The sequence below is a fragment of the Cydia amplana genome, chromosome Z, assembly GCF_948474715.1.
Source record: "Cydia amplana chromosome Z, ilCydAmpl1.1, whole genome shotgun sequence".
Taxonomy (NCBI): domain Eukaryota; kingdom Metazoa; phylum Arthropoda; class Insecta; order Lepidoptera; family Tortricidae; genus Cydia; species Cydia amplana.
The window spans coordinates 28,850,790-28,877,983 of NC_086096.1; the positions used below are offsets into that span (position 1 = coordinate 28,850,790).

The 27,194-nt window shown below is 39.0% G+C and overlaps 1 protein-coding gene across 1 annotated transcript; it reads left to right on the plus strand.

The window, feature by feature from the left end:
* On the plus strand, window positions 1-26,655 carry LOC134661497 (cryptochrome-1-like). The gene is made up of 10 exons (XM_063517607.1): window positions 1-130; window positions 13,539-13,782; window positions 14,636-14,887; window positions 16,674-16,858; window positions 18,326-18,497; window positions 19,357-19,582; window positions 20,401-20,541; window positions 23,452-23,603; window positions 25,694-25,896; window positions 26,281-26,655. The coding sequence occupies exons 2-10, from the start codon at window positions 13,562-13,564 to the stop codon at window positions 26,592-26,594; spliced, it is 1,866 nt and encodes a 621-aa protein (XP_063373677.1). The 5' UTR covers window positions 1-130; window positions 13,539-13,561; the 3' UTR covers window positions 26,595-26,655.
* Window positions 26,656-27,194: the final 539 nt, after the last annotated feature.

Consider the following 27,194-nt stretch of genomic DNA (forward strand, 5'->3'; position numbering starts at 1 on the left):
TTTGTGTATTTAGTTATCTGAATACCAAAACACCAATGCAGCCATGATAAAGCACCTAGTTTTATAGGAATTTGTGCACTGTTTTGCAGTTTTTTTCTATGACCAGGGATAATTTCCGATATTAAATAGGGTAAGTAACAGTTTTAAGATTTTATGTGTATTAGATTAGAATATGTGATAAACAAAAACATGAACGTGAATTTCTACCTATTATACCCATTATTATACATAGGTATAATAATGGGTATAATAGGTAGAAATTCACGTTCATGTTTTTGTTTATCAATTTGATTTGTTTCTCTTGTTTGTATGCAACTATGCAGTGTGTTGTATGACAGAGGCAAAAGTGTTTTTATTAACATTCTTTTATGCATTTAATTTACAAATCGTCCTTAATTCAATATAATAAAAGGACGCTTTTAAGACGTGCATGGTGTTTTGGTTTTTATTTTGTATCCAGGGGTCACCAATTAGTTTCTTCAAGGGTCCGGTTTTTAAAATAATTAATTGAGTATATAAATAAGCAAAAAAATAAAATAGGTCAGCGGTCCGGAGTATTGAACTTGGCTCTCATTTCATATTTATATTTTTGTTGGGACATCATTACTTTTTGTACAGAAATTTCTATTAATATCTGGGAGACTGATATTACTACTACTGCTTTGCTCGAAATACATATGAAAACTCAAAAATGCGCGTTTTCCCAGAGATAAGACTTAGCTAAATCGATTTTTCGCCCCTGAAAACCCCCATATAGCAAATTTCATCGAAATCGTTAAAGCTGATTTCGAGATCCCCGAAATATATAAATATACAAGAATTGCTTGTAAAGGTATAAGATAAGAATCATCATAACTTGCAAAATCACTTTATTTTCCCATGTTACAAAAAAAGAGAACTATATGATACACGTGCGAATAGGTAATTTGCAACTCGTGTCGATTTAAAACTAATGTTTTATAACTCAAGCGGTGGTGGCCGAGTGGATATGACGTCCGACTTTCAATCCGGAGGTCGCAGGTTCAAATCCTGGCTCGTACCAATGAGTTATTCGGAACTTATGTACGAAATATCATTTGATATTTACCACTAGCTTTTCGGTGAAGAAAAACATCGTGAGGAAACCTGCATACATCTGCGAAGAAATTCAAAGGTGTATGTGAAGTCCCCAATCTGCATTGGGCTAGCGTGGGGACTATAGCCCGAGCCCTCTCGCGCATGAGAGGAGGCCTGTGCCCAGCAGTGGGACGTATATAGGCTCAATTTATTATTATTATTATTTATAACTTAAGATAGGTTATAGGCGTTCCAAAATTGAAGCGCTTAACTTGTGACAAATTGGACAAGTTGCCTTTAGTCGCGGCTGGACAAACGAGAAATGTGCACGACCTAACGAGCTCCCGCACACCGAAAGAGCAAGAAACAATCTTATGTTTAACAACGAATGTGACAAAGATGGATGGAATGAGAAAATTAATCAAAAATAACAGATTTCTTCGTAGTCAGAGAAATAAATATGGAAGTATTTTATGTGCTCCTCAAGTATGAGTATAACCTATCTATGGTTATATAATATCATTGTTTAAAACACTCCCTTCGGTCGTGTTTTAATTTAATCGCCACTCGTTTCGAATTTCCTCTTTTCCGCACTTGTATCGTAAATAACTATTACGATCCCTAGTGGTCACCCTCCATCGAGCCAATATCACAGCGAACTCTCAACTATAGAGCCTACTGGCGTTATCCTTAATGTTATTTCGAACATCCTCCAAAAAACGAAACAATAAAAAATGATATCTATCAAACCTGCTCTCAATTTAGAGAATCGGCCGAGTAGAGAAATGAGGTCTCCAGATGAGAACATCCTGCATTCGGACATACGAAAGCAGTTTTGCTCAAGCTGAAAAGGGGCTGTCGCTAACGCTCGGTCAATCATCAAAAATTTTCAGTTTTCCGTTTTTTACTTTGTATACGCCTAATAGTCTTCCTTCATGCCTAGGGCTGCCATCTCTAAATTCGCCGAACACGGACACAGACTTAAAAAACCCGGACATTTGGCGTAAATCTCATTTTTTCCCCGGACGTGTCCGAAGATAATATTATTAAAAAAACAATCGTTTTAGGGTTCCGTACCCAAAGGGTAAAAAACGGGACCCTATTCTGTCTGTCCGTCCGTCCGTCCGTCCGTCTGTCACCAGGCTGTATCTTATGAACCGCGATAGCTAGACAGTTGAAATTTTCACAAATGATGTATCTCTGTTGCCGCTATAACAACAAATACTAAAAATAAAATAAAATAAATATTTAAGGGGGGCTCCCATACAACAAACATGATTTTATTGCTCTATTTTTTGTTAATGGTGCGGAACCCTCTGTGCGCGAGTCCGACTCGCACTTGTCCGCCGGACGGTATCGGCCTGTCAGTTAGAACAAAAAGTTGACAGTTCCGAATAACTGTCAGGCCGATACCATCCGGCGGACTGGTAATCAGTGGGCCCCATAAAAAGTGACCGGGTTTCCCCCGGATACTTTTTTAAAAACCTCCCCGGACGGCCTCCAAACTAGGACAAATATGGGGAAACCCGGACGGATGGCAGCCCTATCATGCCAAATATGATCTAGGTCATCTAGAAGTGGGTTAGGTTTTTTTATGGGTACTACGTCTGCAGTCTGCCCACTAAAAGAATCCACTGTATTTATTACATGTAAAAGATAAATAAATACTTAAACAGGAAAACAGGAAACATAATATACTTACACGTGATCCTCACCACACAAATAAATGCTTTAACAAGATTCGAACCCAGGTCCACCTACATTACCTACTTCTGAGACTCAATCCGGTCCCGGTCATCTACTCTACCATCTAGAGTTCTAGACTAATGCGGCAATAAAGTCCTATTTTATTAATAGGATTTCCGTGCTATTATTGTTCAATTAAAAATGAACCATGTCAAATTCATCCATCTGACGACTAGGTCAAATGTTTATGTTTTTCTTCTTCAATTGTAGAGTCTGTGCGGAAAGAGAAGAGTCGTGAAATGTATGGGACCCAATACATTCTACGATTCTTCTCTTTCCGCACAGACTCCGGTGTTTATTGTTGTATTTATTGTTACTACGCGTAGTTTGCCGTAACGTCGAAATTACTGTGGGTGACCGACCTCCAAAAATCACTTTTGCTTGTCTGTACTAAAATAGCCAGCCTGAAACCGTAGCTCGTAGGATCTTTAATAATCATTAATAAGAGTGGCGTTGATCCTCGGCTTGCGAAGTGAGCAGGGGTGGCAACCTTGGAGAGGAAACGCCTGCGGCGAGCCTGCGTGGTCACGAGGAGAATGAGCGTGAGCCGTGAGCCTCGCTGTAACGAGGGAAGCTATTCAAATGTTAACTAAATAAAAGTTTGCGGCGTTACCAGAGCCCGCGACTATTCTCGAGTTCTGTTCCGCGGAGAACTTGCACAAACAACTTTTTAGGGTTCCGTAACTACCAAAAAGACACAAAAGAAATCCTTTATGCTGACACTCTGTCCGTCCGTCCGTCTGTCTGTCACATCGCTAAATATCTCTAGAAATAGGTATTTAGTAAATACTTGGCTATCGATTTGAAATTTCGAATAGTTATTTATTTTTATCTTATCTATATCTATCTATCTAATACCTTTAAACGAGCAATTCTTGCATATTTATTTACTAGCTGTGCCCGCGGCTCCGCCCGCGTGGAATTCGGTCTGTGTCAGTAAGCTAATTCATCCCTAATTTCTCTTTCTCTCCCCTGGAGGCGGAACTTGAAGTAAAATGACAGATGGATACGATTAGCGGACTGAAGTCCAGATAAAATATTTTACAATTAGGTAGGTACCCTAAAACGGGGTCACCAGAAATCGCGGGGTGAATAGAGAAAATTTCGTAACTTTCCTTTACATTGTTATATTTTAAAAACTAGACTACTATTGCCAATTCTTTTGAGGTACAATTATAGAAGAATATTCAATCTTTAATCTGGTAACACGAATCAAGCATGAAGTTGATCACAAGTAATAAATATTTTAGTTTGAAGTGAGGCCTTGTGAAAGTAAAATATATTGCCTGTCTGAACTTTGATATAGCAGTGAAATACAGGTTAGTTATTGTGTTATTTATAGTATAGTGTATTAAGTAAACCAGTTCTTCTAGTATTTAAATAATGAAAGATAACGCCGATTTTCCTTATTAATTAAAGATAAATGTGCAAAAAACAAATCATAATTCATAACCGTTTTTACTTCCCAACGGGGTGAATAGACACGACAACAGGGTGAGGAGACACGCCATATGGGGTCAACAGACACGTCATATGGGGTGAAAAGACACGACTGAGGGGTGAAGAGTAACGAATGTGGGTGAATGGAAATATTTATGCTAGGGTTGTCAAAATGTATTTTCTTCATTTTTTTAAATTGTACAATACTATAAAGTATAAAATTGAGTAATGTTTCATATATTTTGGTATTTAATATGAGTTTTGAGTTTGAACACTTTTATGATATTTTATCATACCTATTCATTTTGATTTTATATATTATGATATGAATCTTTATCACTGCTCCTTAAATAATAGGTAGATACTTAAAGAATACGCTTCTAGTGTAAGCTAAGTTTATTTTTTTACATACAATTCTCTTAAGTGATTTACTGAAAGTCAGTTTATTTATTTACTTTTATCGTAATAAAAACCTATTTGAACTTTGTGACAGCCCTGACTGTTTTTTCTAATCACCCCATATGACGTGTCTATCGACCCCGTTTTACGATATGTCGAAATCGGGTAGTTTTTCTTGATTTTCTCTAAAATAAGCGGGTGGAAATTAAAAATAAGTATACTGAATTGAAGAACTAAGCAAGACTCAAATCATGATGTCAAAATTATTACTTTTATCATTTGGATTCTTGGTGAAAATCGTCCTTGAAGTTGAAAATCGTGTCTATTCACCCCGTTTTACGGTACCACTAAACAAAACTACACTCAAAAACCAATAGTTTTTTTCGCCCTTATTCCAATATTAGACGTGATTTAAACGACACAGAGTAGTAGGTGTATAACGGACAATACAGTACTACTTTTGTATTTTTACGGTCTTGACTGTACCTATCCAAATCATGTCCATGGCAAATATCATCCAATTCTGTCCTCCAGTCAAATCATTCTGAGCATGAAAAATTAAGAATTATACACATAGAAATCCATACTTCGTAACAAACTTTCGAATTTAGGTCTAATATTATATTAGTTAGAAGTAAGATTAGAGGAAAAGAGAATATTATAGATATCAAAAACTTTTGGCCGAGTATTTACACTTTAATTACTGTTATGTTTATGTATGCACAACTAAATATCTACATATATGTATGTACCAGGGATTACTTTTAACAGTGTAAAAAAATGTTTAATTATAAGTTTTTAATTTAAGTGATATTTATTAAATAACACTTAAATTAAAAAAAAATTGGCCTAAGTCGTAGTCGCTTGGTAGGGTGCCCAGAATGCCATCTTTATTAAAGTAGGGCTTAACCCTTAAAATCGTATTAAAAACGCGAGCGTAGCCAGCGCGAAATTTTTTTGATGGAAAAAAAATTGAGAGCTGCTATGTCAGGGACACAGCCGCAATGGTTTACGTGAAACGTTGGTGTGGATATCTAAATAATGCGAAAGCCGAAGGCCGAGCTCCATGTAGGGCCGAAGGCCGAGCTCCATGTAGGGCCGAAGGCCGAGCTCCATGTAGGGCCGAAGGCCCGAAGCGTCCAGGCTGTTAGTGCTTAAGCACAGAACAATAGTATAAATGTCTAAATACGAAGGCCGATGGCCGAGCTTCGTGTAGGGTCGAAGACCCGAAGCGTCCAGGATGTCAGTGCTTAATCACAGAACAATGGTATCAGTGTCTAAATGCGAAGGCCGAAGGCCGAGCTCCGCGTAGGGCCTAAGGCCCGAAGCGTCCAGGATGTCAGTGCTTAAGTCGTAGTAGTAGTCGCTCGGTAGGGTGCCCAGAATGTCACGTTATCAAATTAGGCTTAACCTTTAAAATCGTATTAAAAATGCGAGCGTAGCGAGCGCGTTTTTTTTTGATAGAAAAAATTAGAGAGGCTATGTCAGGGATATAGCCGCAGTGGTTTACGTGAAATTTTGTTCCGCGTAGGGCCGAAGGCCCGAAGCGTCCTGGATGTCAGTGCTTAATCACAGAACAATAGTATAAGTGTCTAATTTAAACAAGCAATTCTTGTTTATTTATATATATATATATATATATATATATATATATTTCGGGGATCTCGGAAACGGCTCTAACGATTTCGATGAAATTTGCTATATGGGGGTTTTCGGTGGCGAAAAATCGATCTAGCTAGGTCTTATCTCTGGGAAAACGCGCATATTCGAGTTTTTATATGTTTTCCGAGCGAAGCTCGGTCACCCAGATATTAAGTGTCTAAGTGCGAAGGCCGAAGGCCGAGCTCCGCGAAGGGCGGAAGGCCCGAAGGGTCCAGGCTGTCAGTGCTTAAACACAGAACAATAGTATTAATGTAGGTTAATGTGTGTGCTGGGAGTCCTGAAGCACTCAATGAGTTTAGGAACTCCAGAGGGTCTGTTGTGACGTTGCCTTCACCCAAGACAGTGTTAATGGATTTAGGTATATACTGCCTGTTCACTTTCGATTTCCGCCAATATCCGCGCATGTGTAGATAAGTATAGACGTACGACTCTTTCCAGCTGATGCACCACAGTACTTACTGTCGAGCGCGTCTGTCGTGCGAATCCGCTGAGCGGTCAACCGTTCTTCGCACTGCGTGAATGTCTCCGATTCTTCCTCAGATTCCTGAGACCGTGCTACCTTGTAACCTCAATACGTTGCGAGAATTTCGCGAAAAATTAGTTTTTTTTTCGGAAAGGTATGGTAACGCGTTTAAAATGCAATCCCAAATTGTTTGACATTTACAAAGACATACAATATTTAAAAACTTTCGCGTTTTGAACACATATTAACTCACATTTATAGACGGGCATATCTCGAAATTTATTTTATTACCTCTATTTACTGACGTTTCGACACAGGTTTCACTGGTCGTGGTCGTGGCTAACTGATGTCCCAACAAAATGTCAAAACAGAGATTTGTGCAACTACCCGACGAAAAGTGAATGAAAAAGTTTGGGGTAGACATCATATTTTCAAACCACGCACTTCACATAATGTTAATTATTGTCAATAGACTCGCGATAGAACCGTCTATAAATGTGATTTAATATGTATTTGCAAAGACGTTTGACATTGACTAAGAAAAATTTTGTTTTTTTTACAAAGTAAAACACAAAAAAAAAGTTTGCACCACTTTCTTAAGTTAGCGCCATAAGATTCAGGTGCAAACATAACTTAATTGAGTGTAGTGGCCACCCCCCCCTTTTAGGGGTTGAATTTTTCTAGCCTAAAATAGGGTCAGGGATTTTCTTGACAGATTAGTAAAGTTGCATCAAAATTCGTTCAGCCGTTTTCACGTGATGCGCGGTCAAATAAACAGATAAACAGACAAACAGACAAAAAATCTAAAAACTGTTGGAACGTGTTCTGTTATCGATTCTAAGTATCCCCAACCAACTTTTTTCGAATATCTTCCATGTACAGACTTTCGACCCTCTTCACCGTTATTATATGTATATAGATATATACATATATATTTCGGGAATCTCGGAGACGGCTCTAACGATTTCGATGAAATTTGGTATATGGGGGTTTTCGGGGGCGAAAAATCGATATACAGGGTGGTCCAAACCTTGACGTCCAAAAACTGCATTCCCGTTTCCAGGGAGGTTTTTACTATGGTACCAACCCCGAAATCGCGAAAAAAAAATCTGGCTTTCATACATTTTGGCTGTGCTCCATTTTCTATGCAAGGGTAAAATTTTTTTTCGCGATTTCGGGGTTGGTCCCATAGTAAAATTTGCTCAGTATAATCCCAAAACCTCCCCTGCCTCCTCCAAACCTCCTCTCCTGTATATAGCTAGGTCTTATCTCTGGGAAAACGCTAATTTTTGAGATTTTATATGTTTTCCGAGCAAAGCTCGGTCTCCCAGATATTCGCCTTTAAACGAGCAATTATTGTTTGTTTATTTATTTATTTATATATTTCGGCGATCTCAGAAACGGCTCTAATGATTTCGATGAAATCGCAAAAAATCGATCTAGCTAGGTCTTATCAAAGCAATTGCAATTAGCAAAGCTCGGTCTCCCAGATATTTTAATATGATAAATGCCCCATATGAAGGGGGGAGGAGGGATTTCAAAGTCTAGTTACTAGGGCAAGTGGGGTATCGTTTGAAAGAGCTCAAATTGTACATTTCAAAACAATAAGGAAAATGTAAAAAAAAAACCGGCCAAGTGCGAGTCGGACTCGCGCACGGAGGGTTCCGCACCATCAACAAAAAATAAAGCAAAAAAATCGTGTTTGTTGTATGGGAGCCTCACTTAAATATTTATTTTATTTTATTTTTAGTATTTGTCTTGGCAGAAATGCACACTCGCAGCCGTGGCGACTCCAGGATGAGAAAGAAAATGAATGTTAAACACGAATTTAGATGTTGCAAGATCAGTTGTTTTTTTATGTAATGGATACTTTGGATTATTTTTTTTTATTTTTTATTTTATTTATTTTATAATCAACTATACAATACCACTTTACAGAGTAATCCAATACGTGATATGTATTACATAAAGACAAAAAATTAACACACTTAAAAATATTACAGTGAAAAACAGACTATAACTAAATATTTGGCAGATAACATAATTGCCGGCTTGTTATCTTTGTGAATTCACTCAGAGTGCAGTTAAATATATCTATTTTGGCGGAGACTTCGTTCAATATTACTATTGCCCTGACAATGGGCGCTTTGGCAAGTAAATTAGTGCGCGCAGTCGGGCGCTCCAACAGGCGTGGCGCACGCCGTCGAGGCCCTCGAGGCACCAACAGTCCCAGCGAACCCAGTACTTCCGGGTTGTGTATTATCCCCCTTAATACTTTAAAAACATATGTGGCCAGTGCTAAATTTCTTCTCACCTCTAACTTGATGTACCCAACCATTCCAAGGACAAAAAATGTTGGGTACGTCAACGGGTAAAATGGATATACCCCATAGCTCTTGAGGTAAAGGTGCCTAAGAAATTTATTCTGTATTTTTTCAATTAGCGTAATATATTTACTTTCGTATGGATTCCATATAAGTGCGCCACTTTCCAATCTACTCCTAACTAGGGCGTTGTATAGAGCCTTTACTGCTGTGGTGTTATGGAAATTCTTGGTTTGACGCAATATGAACCCTAAGTTTCTGTAGGCTTTCTTACATATGCCTATAACATGAGTCCTGAAGGACAAGTCCGGTTCAACGAGTACTCCTAGGTCTCGGACGGATGATACTCGCGTAGCCAGTTGCCCCCCTACGTTATAATCATAATGCAGAGGAGTGATCGCCCTACTGCATGTCATCACGCTGCACTTGGACAAATTGAAATACAATTTATTTTTATTGCTCCAGTTAACTATTCTCTGTATGTCATTTTGTAAATTGTTACAATCAGCGGAATTACTTATTTTTAGGAACAGTTTAATGTCATCAGCAAATATATTATTATTATATCTAGAGCAATTATATCTAGAGAAACGATAAACGATGCTAACCGTCGGGTGTCCAGAATCAAAGAGAGCGGATAATATAGAGTCGGACCAATAAAAGTCTGCAGCGGATTTGATAACCCACGCAGTGCAAGTGTTATCTATACGTCATAATTTCATAGAAGTTTGACGTTTAAAATAACACTTGCACTGCGTGGGCTATCAAATCTGCTGCTGACTTTTTTTGGTCTGACTCTATCTGTCACATTGAAGATGACAGGTAAAGCTATTCGAGAAACAGTACATTATTTAAGAGACGGTTTACATCGCTTGCTAACTTGTGATCCTATATTATCAACAATTTGTTGTTATAGCGGCGACAGAGATACATCATTTGTGAAAATTTCAACTGTCTAGCTATCGCGGTTCATGAGATACAGCCTGGTGACGGACGGATGGACGGACAGCGAAGTCTTTTAGTAATAGGGTCCCGTTTTTTACCCTTTGGGTACGGAACCCTAAAAATACCATTCCCTCTTTATCTCCGAAGTTTACCAATGAAAAATCGTGAACATTTTAAATATTACAATTTGTTATAAATATTACAGGGAAAAATATAATCGCCTCTATAAGAAATAATAAGAAAACTAGCTGTTGCCCGCGACTTCGTACGCGTGGATTTGTATATTGGTTGTTATATATTCTACATTAGCTTAGAACATTATGCAGCAAGAGATTGCGGTAGGACGGTTAATCATTTCTTAATTATTAATATTATACAACGCATGAGACTTTTCTTTCACAACCTACGAAGTTTCAAGCCCCTAACTGAATAAAATTGTCCTCGATGTAATCCCTCTAAACCCCCTTAGATTTTCATGTCCTCTTTTTAATAAAACCTACTAAATAACTACCTATTTACGAAGTTTCAAGTTCCTAGCTTTAAATAAAATTTGCACCCTAAGACGCACTTTCATCCCCTTTTTAACCCCCTTAGGGGTTGAATTTCCAAAAACGTTGCAATTACTTTTTTTGTAATCGGCTATTATGCCTTTCTAAAAAGTTTCAAAGCATTTGTAATGGATTCAAACTTTCAACCCCTGTTTAACCCTGTTAGGGGATGAATTTTACAAAACGCTGAAATTACTTTTCCTGTATTTTAATAATATCCCGAAATACAAAGATTCAAGTCCCGCGTTCGAAAAAATGTTTGATATCCATACAAACTTTCAACCCCTTTTTCACCACTTTAGGGGATGAATATTCAAAAACGCTGAAATGAGTTTTCTTGTATTTTAATAACATATATTTTTACGAAGTTTCAAGTTCCTCGCTTAAAATAAAATTTGAGCTCCATACAAATTTTCAACCCCTTTTTAACCCTGTTAGGGGATGAATTTTACAAAACGCTGAAATAACTTTTCCTGTCTTCTAATAATATCCCCAAATACAAAGATTCAAGTCCCGCACTCTCAAAAATATTTGATATCCGTACAAATTTTCAATCCCATGTTTTACCACCTTGGGGGATGAATTTTTAAAAACGCTGAAATTTGTTTTCTTGTATCTTAATTTAATACCTTTTTGCAAAGTTTCAAGTTCCTAGCTTAAAATAAAATTTGCACCCTAAGACTAACTTTCATCCCCTTTTTAACCCCCTTAGGGGTTGAATTTCCAAAAACGTTGCAATTACTTTTTTTGTAATCGGCTATTATGCCTTTCTAAGAAGTTTCAAAGCATTTGTAATGGATTCAAACTTTCAACCCCTGTTTAACCCTGTTAGGGGATGAATTTTACAAAACGCTGAAATTACTTTTCCTGTATTTTAATAATATCCCCAAATACAAAGATTCAAGTCCTGCGTTCGAAAAAATGTTTGATATCCTTACAAACTTTCAACCCCTTTTTCACCACTTTAGGGGATGAATATTCAAAAACGCTGAAATTAGTTTTCTTGTATTTCAATAACATATATTTTTACGAAGTTTCAAGTTCCTAGCTTAAAATAAAATTTGAACTCCATACAAACTTTCAACCCCTTTTTAACCCTGTTAGGGGATTAATTTTACAAAACACTGAAATAACTTGTCCTGTCTTCTAATAATATCATCAAATACAAAGATTCTAGTCCCGTACTCTCAAAAATATTTGATATCCGTACAAATTTTCAACCCCATGTTTTACCACCTTGGGGGATGAATTTTTAAAAACGCTGAAATTTGTTTTCTTGTATCTTAATTTAATACCTTTTTGCAAAGTTTCAAGTTCCTAGCTTAAAATAAAATTTGCACCCTATGACGAACTTTCATCCCCTTTTTAACCCCCTTAGGGGTTGAATTTCTAAAAACGTTGCAATTACTTTTTTTTGTAATCGGCTATTATGCCTTTCTAAGAAGTTTCAAAGCATTTGTAATGGATTCAAACTTTCAACCCCTGTTTAACCCTGTTAGGGGATGAATTTTACAAAACGCTGAAATTACTTTTCCTGTATTTTAATAATATCCCCAAATACAAAGATTCAAGTCCCGCACTCTCAAAATTATTTGATCTCCGTACAAATTTTCAACCCCTTTTTTACCACCTTGGGGGATGAATTTTTAAAAACGCTGAAATTAGTTTTCTTGTTTTTTAATTTAATACCTTTTTACGAAGTTTCAATGTCCTAGCTTAAAATAAAATTTGCACCCCAGGACAAAGTTTCATCCCCTTTTTTACCCCCTTAGGGGTTGAATTACCTAAAACGTCGCAATTACTTTTTTTTGTTATCGGCTATTATGCCTTTCTAAGAAGTTTCAAAGCATTTGTAATGGATTCAAACTTTCAACCCCTTTTTAACCCTGTTAGGGGATGAATTTTTAAAAACGCTGAAATTACTTTTCCCGTCTTGTAATAATATCCCCATATACAAAGTTTCAAGTCCAACACTAACAAAAATATTTGATCTCCATACAAACTTTCAACCCCTTTTTCACCACCTTGGGGGATGAATTTTCGAAAACGCAGAAATTAGTTTTCTTGTTTTTTAATATAGTACATTTTTACAAAGTTTCAAATTCCTAGCTTAAAATAAAACTTGCACCCCATACAACCTTTCATCCCCTTTTTAACCCCCTTAGGGGTTGAATTTTTCAAAATCGCTTCTTATCTCTTGTACACTTTATAAATTCAACCTAGTGTGCAAATTTCAACTTTCTAGCTTTTGTAGTTTCGGCTCTGCGTTGATGAATCAGTCAGTCAGTCAGTCAGTCAGTCAGTCAGTCAGTCAGGACACTTGCATTTATATATATATATATATATAGATAGTACATGTTCTTTCCTAAAAATAACCCCTAACAAAGACGTTGACAAATTGTTTTGAAATATACAATAATAACCTTTTGCGTAACATTCGGGGAAGAGAGACGTTATTAATAGTATTTTATTTATACAATCGTGATTTATTGGAGAGCTTTTCAGTAAGGTACGAAATTGAAAACCTTGGTTATATCACTATTGTATACAATACTTTTTCTACGCGTCAACAAAAATAATACTTTTTTCTACTCCCGTACTTTTATTTGTCATTTAAAGGGTCGTGCACACACCTTTAAAACCCTACCTTATAGTTGTCAAGACAAGTCCTTAGTCTATGCCCCAAAAAAGAATTTGTGCGTACACGCAGTATCTTTTTGGCGATTTTACGATACTTCGTGTAATGACCACGAATGATTTAGATTTAAGTCGGTCTTCATAATGTATGCGGAATAACGGATCCACACGATCCGGTGTACGAGCGAGTCATTGCTATATTTGTAAATAGCGCTGTCTCGCTCATACACCGAAGCGGCATGTGTAGCTGCATTAGTGTGATAACCGCAGTTTGTTGGGCCCATAGACCTTTTCCAAGTTGTTATGAAATGAATGCAGGTTAACCGGAGTATGAGTCCCGGATGTCGTCGAGCGCGACAGTGAGGGGCGCGCCGCCCGCGCCCGCCCGCATGGCGGAGCAGCGCCCCGGCAAGCACACGGTGCACTGGTTCCGCAAGGGGCTGCGGCTGCACGACAACCCAGCGCTGCGCGAGGGCCTCAATGGCGCCGTCACGCTGCGATGCGTCTTCATCATAGACCCCTGGTTCGCTAGCTCGTTCAACGTTGGAATTAATAAATGGAGGTAATGATCATAAAATACAAAAATACCTAATTTATGTTATGAGCTAAGCAGCGCGAGCATGCTAATTGAAATATTGACCCGCAAATGTGATTATTCCGTGTTTACTCGTAGACCAGGTACGTATTCAGAATTAGAGCAAACCAATGAATTTAGAAACTTATTAACTGGGTCTGTAGGAAACTGACATTAGTGTATGTGCGTTTCATGAGATACCTATATCAGCGTTATGAATGTTAGTTATGATATAAATCTTATACGTTTTATAAAACAAAGTACTTTTATTTACGTGGCATGCCTTAACTTTAACATAAATATCATATATTATTGGGATTCGTCCGGTTTCCTCACGATGTTTTCCTTCACCGAAAAGCGACTGGTAAATATCAAATTATATTTCGTACATAAGCTCCGAAAAACTCATTGGTACGAGCCGGGGTTTGAACCCGCGACCTCCGGATTGCAAGTCGCACGTTCTTACCGCTAGCCCACCAGCGCTATGAGAAGTCAGTGGTTTTTTATGATATAGGAGGCAAACGAGCAGATGTATCGCCTGATGGCGAGTGATTACCTTACCGTCGCCCATGGACACCCTCAATACCAGAGGGGTTGTAAGTGCGGTGCCGGCCTTTAAGATGGGAGTAGGTACGCTCTTTTTTTGAAGATCGTATCGGCCCGGAGTCCGGGAAATACAGCAGGCGACAGTTCATTCCACAGTTTAATTGTGCGAGGCGAGAAGTTTCTGGAGAAACGCACAGTTGTGGACTGCCAACCATCTAAGTGTTGAAGATGGAAATGTTGTATGTATGCATTATTGAATTATGCGTTTTTATTCAGACCTGTTATTGTTTGTCAGGTTCCTCTTACAATGCCTGGGCGACTTGGACAGCAGCTTGAAGAAACTGAACTCGCGGCTGTTCGTGGTGCGCGGGCAGCCGGCGGACGCGCTGCCCAAGCTGTTCCGCGAGTGGGGCACCACCGTGCTGACCTTCGAGGAGGACCCGGAGCCCTACGGCCGCGTGCGCGACCACAACATCATGTCCAAGTGCCGCGAGGTCGGCATCACCGTCATGTCGCGTGTCTCGCACACCTTATTCAAATTGGACAAGTACGTTAACTAGTTTATACCTGTTTAATGCTAATCTAAGAAAATGACTATAACCTAACCATATATGGATACATTTTTCGTACAAGCTTCTAGGTACGAGGGGTGTTCAAAATATTCTCGGTATGAGAATGAAAACAAACAAGTACGAAAAGTTTGATATTTTTATTTTTCAATATACTCCCCCCTATGTTCATACACTTAAAAGATCGATCAATTATTTTTTTTAATCCCTCGTAAAAATATTTTTTATCTTTCGTGTAAAAATGCTCCTCCACTGCCGCCTTCAATGCTTCATCGTCAGAAAATTTATTTCCACGCAGATCCTTTTTAAGATTGGGGAGCAAAAAGAAGTCGCTGGGGGCTAAGTCCGGACTATACGGTGGGTGAGTAACAGTTTTAAACCCACATTCAACAATAGCTGCCTTGGCAATTGAGCAGTATGGACGGGGGCGTTGTCATGCAGAAGCAGAATACCTTTGGTTAACTTTCCTCGCCTCTTTTCTTTAATTACATCCTTTAATTGACGTAGAATGTTAGCGTAGTACTGTCCTGTGATATTTACACCTTTTTCTTTATAATCGATTAGTAATACTCCTTCACAATCCCAAAATATCGTGGCCATGACCTTGCCAGCTGAAGGGATGACCTTGAACTTCTTGGGATGAGCTGAACCCTTAATGTGCCACTGCATGGACTCTTGTTTACTCTCTGGGTCATAATGATGAACCCAGGTTTCATCTCCAGTAACTATTCTTTGCAGCACCTCATCAGGATTTTCACCGCACAGGTCAATAAAATCGGAACAACAAGCTACACGCATGTTTTTTTGAAGCCGAGTCAGCATTCGCGGAACCCATCTTGCACTTACTTTTGACATATTAAGATGGTCATGTATAATATCATGTACGGTACCAATAGAGAGATTGGTTACTTGTGCTATAGATTTTACCTTCACTCGACCATCTTCCAATATAAGTTTTTCCACTTTATCAATACTTTCTTGTGAAGTAGCTACTACAGGCCGGCCAGGTCTAGGGTCATCTTCAATACTCTCCCTTCCGCGTTTAAACTCGCTTGACCACTTTTGAATGGTAGATAAAGAAGGAGCAGACTCACGGTAAACACAATCCATTTCCTCTTTTATGGTTTTTTGATTTTTACCCTGTTTTGTCAAGAATTTTATCACGCATCGATGTTCTAATTTAGTTAACATTGTCAATTCGCACAGGATGTTCATGTTTGTTCAGCAATTGCAGAAAAACAAAAGACTATCTCGGTTCGAATTATACTTTTTTTTAATGTCAATGAATAAACCTTAGCGGCCAGTAACGAAAGAAATTTTAGAAGAGGTCGTAAGATATCAATACCGAGAATATTTTGAACGCCCCTCGTACATATATTGGCTAATTTATTATAGAATTTCTATTGCTACTTTTGGTCTCCATTAGATTATTCAGCCTGATTGATGGTACCATAGGTACATAATAATATGTGAAAGTAATTTTTAGTCCAATCGGAATCTAGAAAGTGGATTATTTCGACTCACAGATTATTAACTAAAACAAATCCCTAGACAGGTGAGTAAATAAATTAGGTGAAATGAAAAGAATAGGCCCCGCGTAAACAATCTTCCGATTGCCCTATGCTCTGGTTTTCTAGGATAGCGGTCGTCTCCATGCAAATACTAGGACATCCATATTTAGCCGTATTACTTAGTATGGTGACGGCCGCTATATGACGGCACCGCTATCGTAGGAAAACCGATCATATGATTATACGATTTCAGGATTATTGAAAGGAACGGTGGTAAGGCGCCGTTGACATACCACCAGTTTCAAGCGCTCATAGCGAGCATGCCGCCGCCGCCCGCCGCCGAGGCGACCATAACGCCTCAGCTCTTCAACGGGACCGTCACGCCCGTCGCGGACGACCACGACGAACGCTTCGGCGTGCCCACACTCGAGGAACTAGGTAGCCTATTGATAGGGACCGACTAGCAATTTGTGACGTTATCTATGGAAAGGGACCTTATTGTCGATTATTATTAACGATGCTCCGATATAAATACAATACCGCGCGACGCTGTGCGGCGTAAGCGCCATCGACAATAAGGTCCCTTTTCATAGATAATGCCCCATTTATTGTTTATTAGTTACGTTTGGAAGAACATAGACTACATTTTGTAGAAAGAAAGCTTACGCCGCTGACGCAACTTCTACTTAATTATATATTTATTTTATAATGGCCACTTTAGCTTAACATAGTCTTTAAACTGCAGTCCAAGGATATTTATTTTGTCTAATTGACATGTATATCTGTTTCCTGCCTTTTCTGTTTCCGGTTTCAGAATTATAAGTAGTATGTATTTATCTATGTACTGGTTCACGAGAGAAGGCGCCTAAATGTTTATGAAACTTATGAAAGTATTCACATATTTGTACAAATCTGCAGGTACTTAAGTACACAACAATAGGCGAGTTTCATCTATCAAAATTAAATTATGAAAGTATGTTATTTATACATATAAATTTTACCATAAGAAATAAAAAATGTAATAGTAGTTTTATTATCTGTATGGACAGAGACGAACAGAGTGACGTCCTATAGCAAACACAAGTGTTCAATTGGCGTTTAAAAAAATAAATAAAATAAAATATATTTTATTCAGTACTTAAACCAAACAGTTTTACAATGTTCTAGTTGGTGTCTCTTTAAACTTTAAACAAGATTTTTTTTCATATAGCGATATTATTTTCATGAAATAAAAATATCAGTTGGCTATCAAAGCTTAAAGCTACACGACCATTTAAAAATATAAACCGAAATAAATCTAGAGTGTCTCTACTTAAAATAACGCAAATTAAAATATTTTCACAAAAAGTAATTAAAAGCTTTTAAATAAAGTATTTAAAAATACATATTTGGAACGAATGTGGAATAGCATATTTTCTATTACACTACATATTAGTAAACTTCTTTGGCAACACATGAAGGTTCATTTTAAACTGTATAGGCACCCGCTCTCGTTTATAGCCGACAGTGGCAGCGACGAGGTAATTTCGAAAATAATCTCCTAGTAAAAGTTAATATGTATTAAAGATTTGTATAAATTGTCTTGTCCGACTTTCAACCCGGAGGTCGCGGGTTCAAATCCTGGCTCGTACCAATGAGTTTTTCGGAACTTATGTACGAAATATCATTTGATATTTACCACTAGCTTTTCGGTGAAGGAAAACATCGTGAGGAAACCTGCATACATCTGCGAAGAAATTCAAAGGTGTATGTGAAGTCCCCAATCCGCATTGGGCTAGCGTGGGGACTATAGCCCGAGCCCTCTCGCGCGTGAGAGGAGGCCTGTGCCCAGCAGTGGGACGTATAAAGGCTGAATTATTATTATAAATTGTCTTAAGATTTAACTAACGTACCTTAAACTTACAGGTTTTGAAACAGAGGGTCTAAAACCGCCGGTGTGGGTCGGCGGAGAGAGCGAGGCCTTAGCGAGACTAGAAAGACATTTAGAACGGAAAGCGTGGGTCGCTTCATTCGGGAGACCAAAGATGACGCCCCAGTCCTTGCTAGCAAGCCAGACCGGCTTGTCACCCTATTTGAGGTACATATTACTTTTCTGGTCGTACAGTCGACGTCAAACATATGTTTACTCTTTTGCACATTACTCCTTTAGTTTGTAATAAGGCGAAAAATATAAGTAGGTAAAAATGTATCGTCGACTTTGTACTATCACTACATAGAGTATAAAACAAAAAGTCGCTTCCCGCTGTCTGTCTGTATGTTTAGATCTTTAAAACTACGCAACGGATTTTGATGCGGTTTTTTTAATAGATAGAGTGATTCAAGAGGAAGGTTTATGTATAATTTGTTAACCCCTGCGAAGTCGGGGCGGGTCGCTAGTTAATTACTAAAGCAGAACTTGGCTGTCGATTGATATGAAATTTAAATGAATGATGATTAAATGCGAAGAGTTTTATATTTAATGTCTGGTAATAAACATTTAATGGGCCATTACGTACTGTAAAACGTTACCGATACACGTGCGAATAGGTGATTGGTAAATCGGCGTCGATTTGAAATGTATCGCCACTCGATCCGAATTTCCTACTTTTCGCACTTGTATCGTAATGTACTATTATTACCATATTTGCATCATAACCGTCATTAATTAACAATAGCTATTGTTGGGAAAATACATGATGTGTTAAAAGCTACGTACGTTAATATTCTAGATAATTTAAGTTTTTAATGGCCGTGTTTGAATGATGATTCTGTTGAAATCTCACCGAACGGTTTTACGCAACTTCGCAACACCATTAAGAAGGCCCTATCTTCTCCCAAAGGGCATTTGACTAGCATTTTAGGTAAAACGAACCATAACCATTTAATCAATTGTAACCAATCTAAATAGTAGCGAGTAGGTATTGCGTTAACTTACTTAAGTAACCATGTCGTTTCAGATTTGGATGTTTATCAACAAGGCTCTTTTATTACCAACTGACAGAATTATATAAAAGAATCAAACAAGTGCGGCCGCCATTGTCCCTCCACGGGCAAATTCTGTGGAGAGAATTCTTTTATTGTGCGGCGACACGAAACCCCAATTTTGATCGAATGGAAGGAAACCCTATATGTGTACAAATACCCTGGGAGAAAAACCAAGATGCCCTAGCGAAGTGGGCTAATGTAAATACATTTTATACCAATATTTTTTATATTGCCGTTTTCTTTTGTGGACTGTTTTAGACATCTGCTATTTTTAGAATTGTTATGTCGGCTGCTTTGGAGAAATTCCCAGATATTATTGTAGTTTGGACATATTTTTAATAACTATGTGTCGTATTTACTGTGAGATTATTTTTATTTGACAGTAAGTTGTACTTGTACCTACATTTATTATTCATCATGATGAATGTCATAACATAATGTCGCTTATGAGCAATAAACTCAGTGCATTATGATACGATATAATTAATAATGAAAGAAAAATTATATCGATATAAGATATGCATCAAGCAATACCTCCTAGACTAAATAATGTCCAAAATAAATTGTAAGGGATGTAGCCAACATCAATGATATTATATAACCATAGATAGGTTATACTCATACTTGAGGAGCACAAAAAATACTTCCATATTTATTTCTGTGCCTACGAAAAAATCTGTTATTTAGGATTCATTTTCTCATTCCATCCATCTTTGTCACACTCGTTGTTAAACATAAGGTCGTCTCTTTCTCTTTCGGTGTGTGGGAGCTCGTTAGCACGTGCACATTTCTCGCTTGTCCAGCCGTGACTAAAGGCAACTTGTCCAACTTGTCACAAGGTAAGCGCTTCAATTTTGGAACGCCTATAACCTATCTTGAGTTATAAATCATTGGCCAACATGAAGTGACAATCTTAAAAAGTTAATCGAATAGTAAACATGTGCTGGTATAGTGGAAGTGACATACACCTTAGATTCTAAGGCTTAGAAGTTTAATATAATCTGTGTATATTGCAGGGACAAACTGGATACCCTTGGATCGATGCGATCATGATACAGTTGCGCGACGAGGGCTGGATCCACCACCTGGCGCGGCACGCCGTCGCCTGCTTCCTCACGAGGGGGGACCTCTGGATCTCGTGGGAGGAGGGCATGAAGGCAAGACTATCCCATACATTAGTGTAGATGCCAATTGCTATCAAAACATTTAGCCACCTCCCTTGGCACGAACGTACATTCTCAATATCTTACCCTCCGCTCCTTAAATAAATAAATAATAATAAAAATGATTTATTCAGTAACATAGTAGCTTAACAATATGCAGGTTGGTGTCTCTTTTTAAGCATACAAGATACCTGTGTCAAGAGACACCGCTCTTCCTTACTGGTTCACTAAGTACAATAACAGAGCAACGGTTGAAAGAAACAAAAATAGAATTAGAACTTAAGATTAATGTAGGTAATGCCTTGTAATGTAGGTACCGACAAGTCATTTTTATTACGGTGATGTGTGTCTATTATAATGAGATATTCCAAGCTATATAGGTACAAAGATTATATGTATTTTTGTCCTATTGGGATATACAAGTAATTTTTCTTAAAAAAGGATTGGTCTGAAACGTCAATGCCCTGGAATGAAAAAAAAAACAAATGTCAACCTACCAATCGCGTTTAAAAAAGACTATAATGAGCTTATTATGGCACTAGCTCCTGTTCACTCGGAGCGGGGCGTTGGGCGGAGCGTGCAGCGTAGCGTCGGGCCACAAAACAAAAAAGTAATAGAAGCGAAACGTACGTGTATAGCGTGTGGCAGCATTAAGTTTAGCTAAACTCACTTTCACGTCAGTCGTGTGTCAGTTCAGTATGGCGCTTATGAGATGTCAGATGTGAAAACGATTCCAGTTAAAATTACAAATAATTACAAATATACCGTGCTGCTCCATTTTGGAGTGTAAAAACACTAGCGGGACAAAAAATATTAGACATGGAGGCATTTCATATCATCGGTAAGTATTATTTCATGTAATAATTCAATATTTTTTACATTTTCGGTTTCCGCAAGGATTTTTCGATTGTTTAGTACAAACATCAAATTTATGTAAATGAGATAAGGTTGATATCTACTTAGCATAAAAGTCATGTACGGGTGCGCTATTCGGCCACAGTGCGAGGACCATATCAAAAATGTTATCGATGTCGATGTTTGTATAAATACACAGTTCGTTTTGTTTATGTTCATACCAGTTCATACATGTTCTTAGTAATTTATTTTTGTTTTTCCTCTAGATGATCATATCAAAAAGTCGTCGCTTATGCACATTCTATATTATGTACAAAATATGTTCTTACTTATTTATTGCTATTCAATGGACCATTTGATTTAAAGTTTTTCTTATAGTATTGTAAGTACCCAACTAGTAACTACCCAGGATGCATATTTGTCAATATTATCTATCAAATACGAGTAGGTAAGGTGTCAGTTTTAAGCTGTCACATAATTTTACTGCCGGGTATTTGCCCTATTAAAGCCCGTTCCACACTCTTGCACAAATCTTAAAGCGGTCTTCACATTGGATGCGAGTACGCACCATGCTCCGGTAAAAACGTGCATAGCGCTATCTCGCTCGTACATCAGAGCAGCATTCGTATCCGCATTAGTGTGTTATCACACTCCGTCTAAGTGCAAAAAATATTGTTCATATAGCTGGTCAAGCAAATCTTGTCAGTAAAAAAAGGCGCGAAATTCAAATTTTCTATGGGGTGTGCTAAGGCACAGTATAAGTAATAGAATTATCATACAGAACGGCCACGCACCGCCCCGCCCCGACTCGCATTACCTCGCCCCGCGACTGGCCGCAACATGAATCTGGCGGACTTCTGGTGTCCTCTCAGTAAAGTGACTTACCCACACATGCACATTGACGCGTGTACAGACGTGCCGCGCACACATATAAACGCAAATCATTTTTGATGTATGGCGTGTCCGCCCTGTGGCTAAGGATTAAGTTTTTATTATATACTTGCTTACAGTTATATTCGTAGTTGGTGGCTTGATTACTTTCGATACGAGCATTTTTTTATTAAAAAGTAAGTAGGTACCTAGCCTAATCTTCGCCAGAAAATATAGTATACATATGTATAAAAACTGAGTAGTTTACGTGTACTTACACTAATTATTAATAAGTGTTTATCGATATCACACCAAATCATTCACATCCCTATCGCATGTGTCAACGTCATAGTCGTATATTTTATCCTATCGCATTCACTCTTGGAAAAGCCATGCAAGTGTAAAAGGGATAGAGCATAAATGACTATTTACAATAAATAAAAATCGTAGTGCAATTTCGACATAATTTTCTTTACTGTAAGGTTCAAATTATTGTGATGGGTGAGGGCTCATAATCCCTTTCGAAATAAGAAAATATGGCCAATTTTTGTGACAGCGTGTTGGCGACATAGGTTCCCATACTAATCCAGGCACACGCCGTTTCCCCTTAGAGCGCGGCGCGCTCATTCTTTCTTCCGTGCGTCGGGCTCACAAGTGATTTGAGCAGCGTGCACTAAGGCCGCTCCTATACGTTTGTATTTGTTTAACATGCACGCCGCACGCCCCGCCCCGCTGCACGCCAAACTCGAGCGTCCACTCAGGCCTCATGCCGGAACCACACTTCGCTATGCGTTATTTGTTATGCGCGTTATTCGGCCGCATACGACGAAGTGTGGAGGGTTCATTCGTCTATATTTGCTATATTTGCCCGCATAACGCATAAGCCCGAATAGCAAATACGCCTATCCGTCCACCTGTCGGTTTTCGACACACTTCAAAGAACTGCCCTCACTTCGTTCACTCATTCACTCGCTTACGCTGTTCAAAGTCAAAACGCACCACATATGTTTGGCACACCGGCACCAAGTTTGGCACACCGGCACGAAGTGTGGATGCCGTGTTTGTTGTTCGCTCACATAACAAATATTTGAGCGAATACAGCGTAGTCGCATAACAAATAACGCATAGCGAAGTGTGGTTCCGGCATTACACTAATAGAGCAGAGTCGCTTGCTTGCAGGTGTTCGACGAGCTGCTGCTGGACGCGGACTGGTCGGTGAACGCCGGCATGTGGATGTGGCTGTCCTGCTCCTCCTTCTTCCAGCAGTTCTTCCACTGCTACTGCCCCGTGCGCTTCGGCCGCAAGTCAGACCCCAACGGAGACTTTATCAGGTAACGCGGCCACTGACTCCAGTGATACTGATGTGCCGTTCTCCATAATGAGAAATCAGTCGGTATCTTTCGTTGGGCCGAGCATTCGAATAAAAAAGCGGCCAAGGGCGAGTCGGACTCGCCCATGAGGGGTTCCGTATTTAGGGGATTTATGACGTATTAAAACTACTTACTAGATCTCGTTCAAACCAATTTTCGGTGGAAGTTTGCATGGTAATGTGCATCATATATTTTTTTAGTTTTATCATTCTCTTATTTTAGAAGTTACAGGGGGGGGACACACACATTTTACCACTTTGGAAGTGTCTCTCGCGCAAACTATTCAGTTTAGAAAAAAATTATAAATATTAGAAACCTCAATATCATTTTTGAAAACCTATCCATAGATACCCCACACGTATGTATGGGTTTGATGAAAAAAAATGTTGAGTTTCAGATCTAAGTATGGCTGGGGAACCCCCAAAATTTATTGTTCTTTTTTTCTATTTTTGTGTGAAAATCTTAATGCGGTTCACAGTCTACTTACCAAGTTTCAACAGTATAGTTCTTATAGCTTCGGAAACAAATGGCTGTGACATACACGGACAGACAGACATGACGAATCCATAAGGGTTCCGTTTTTTGCCATTTGGCTACGGAACCCTAAAAACGACAGTGGAATGACAAATCTTTTTCTCTTTTTTGGGGTCCGTATTCAACTACCCCTTATAGTTTCGCCATGTCCGTCTCTTCGTCGAGACGCTTTCGAGATCGATTTTCGTACTTACAATCACCCGCCTGTTGCTATCTCTATTGCACGCGCATATTGCTGTCAAACTAACATAGTGACATTGACAACTGGTATCATGGGCAGGACAGCAATATAATTATGCTCGTGCAATAGAGATAGCAACAGGCGTGTACGAAACTCTATCTATTAAGCGTCTCTTCTTTAGCAATCATGATCGGTTAAGCCGTTTTTGAGTTTTATTCCTAAAAGTCTTCCCTTAGTACAGTAACGTACAACGCGCCGCGAAGGTACTCCCTTTTGCTGGCTGTAGTTTCTGACTTTCTGATTACTAATAGCCCCCGTGCAAGGCAGCATATTGTGACGGACGTGTAACTACGGAACCCTACACTGAGCATGGCCCGACATGCTTTTGGCCGGTTTATTATTGAGTTCTTACGAAATATGATAAAAAGATTTTGACACTGTTTAGGAATTTAGGAATACACTATTGCCTACTTGCTATTTCTAAATAGAATCATATCATTGCCCGAATGTTCGTATGAAGCGTTCAAACGTAACGTTATTAGATAATTGTATCAAGCATGCCCAATAAACGCGTACCTAATCCGATTTGTCCTTAAGAATAACCGGCTAATACCTTTACTCGATTCTACATATTAATAACGATACTTACAACAAATCACTTGTGTCAGCTTTTGTTAAGGATAAATTGTAGTCCATTTTTTTATTCGGTAGACTAAAATGACATTTCATAATATGAACATAAAATAACATATCATAATGTGAAATGTCATTTTAGTCTACCGAATAAAAAAAATAGACCATAGTTATTTATATTTTTATACAAGCTGTATAATCAGTAACCGTAGTCTATGGACGCGTGCGATTCCGCTAACACTCGACCAAATATAGACGAAGCGAAGCGAAACTATCAGTGAAGCCACTACTACCTAATACTTATGTTTAGATCATAAGTAAACATAGACTAAGAATCCTCTAGACGGAGTTTAGAGCAATTATTTCATGAAACCGATGCTGCCAAAAATACTGGGGTGCGGGGGACGAGGTGAGTGAGTCCCGTGCCGTGATTGGTCCGTTCAAAGACACGGACGTCACACAAAGACACTTTGACTCGAAAATGGAATAAAACTACCGTATATTTGTGGCAGAGGGGGTAGCGCTACTATGCTCAGTCTGAAGGATGTCTTGTCCGTGTAAGTAAATAAATCTAAATTTTTAGTATCTTAGATATCTATTCCAAACCGTGAATACATGCACAGTATTATACCTACTAAGATATGTACGTACGATAGAACCACACCGATGAACTCGACACTTATAGGTATTTTAACCGTTTCAGAAAATACATTCCAGCATTAAAGAAGATCCCTACGCAGTACATCCACGAGCCGTGGCTGGCGCCCGAGGCCGTGCAGATCGCCGCGAGCTGCGTCGTGGGCCGCGACTACCCGCTGCCCATGGTGGACCACACCAAAGCCTCCAAGATTAATATCGAGCGCATTAAGCAGGTCTACGCCCAGCTTGCCAAATACTCACCACATGGTAAGGGACCTGTAATGTGTACCTTTAAAACTGTTGTAAACCTGATGAAACGACGACCCCATGTGGACGCGACCATCGGCCATGAATGAGGAAACGAGGAAGTATAAAGATAAGCTAGCTTCGTGCTGATGGCTCGTGAAACTACTTCTTGTAGTATTTGAAAATTTCGAAGGATATCATTGGCAGATAACCCTCCTGGGGCTCTAATGACATATGTTTTGATTGTAAACCACGCGAAGCATCAAATGCTTTCTAAACTACTTCCGGTGTCAACGGCGTTCGACATAAGCGGCGAGCATCACTCAATCCGCTCGCAAAGGTCGGGGCGGGCCTTAATTTGACGTCTAAAATGCGAATAATTTATGGTGTTTCTTTTCCACATAGGTAATGTCCTGAATCCAAACAGTGTCCAGAGACCTAACGCGGTACTGTCGTCGCCGAGCCCGTCTTCTATAATCGCAAGCATCAACCAGTCGAACTACCTGTGCAGCAAGTCTCCTGACCCTTCGCTAAACTCACAAACTCAACAAGAAAAAACGTACAAGGAAATTCCGAACTATAATGACAGGAATAGGGCTCTGCGACCCCAAAAGGTTAAGTCGTCTAAACCGCCACCCTTCAAAGAAATCGTGATTGTGCCTATAGTACAAAATAATAATGTGAACCACGAGAGTGTAGCAGACGGCAGAACTCAATGAGCAGTCACAGCACGAACGTGCGATGGTGCCCGTTTCGCCTTCAAAAAGTTACGTGCCCAATATAAATTAAAATGCCGACTGATTCAGGGCTATAACCGCCAAAATCGAAGTTCGCAAATTGCGGGCAGCTTTGTCTGTCACTCTAATTACGCCTTCATTGGAGTAAAAGAGAAAGATTCCCGCAATTTGCGAATTTCGGTTTTCGCAGTAGGTCCCCAGGTATACCTCGTTGCAGGCCGCGTAGCTAACGTGCCAATCGCTTACGCTCCGTAGCGATCGAAACGCAACCGTCACTGTCGCACTAATATGGAAGAGTGATCTAGAGAGACACAAAGCGATTTAATGGCGAAGCGCAAGCGATCGTCTCCTTGGCTATGCCACCCGTTGCTGCAATCGGCAATTTGTAACATGAGGATAGATTGGCAGTCCGAATTCTGTTAGTCGCTCAGATTTGTTTTATGTGCGCTGGATTGGAATTATATGCGCCACGGCTTAGCCTCGATCTTGACGAAGCGGAGTATATTGAATGCCCAGTAGAAGTTGGGTTCTCGGCAATTGAAGGCAGTGCAGTGCATTTTGTATTATGTTCTAAACATGACT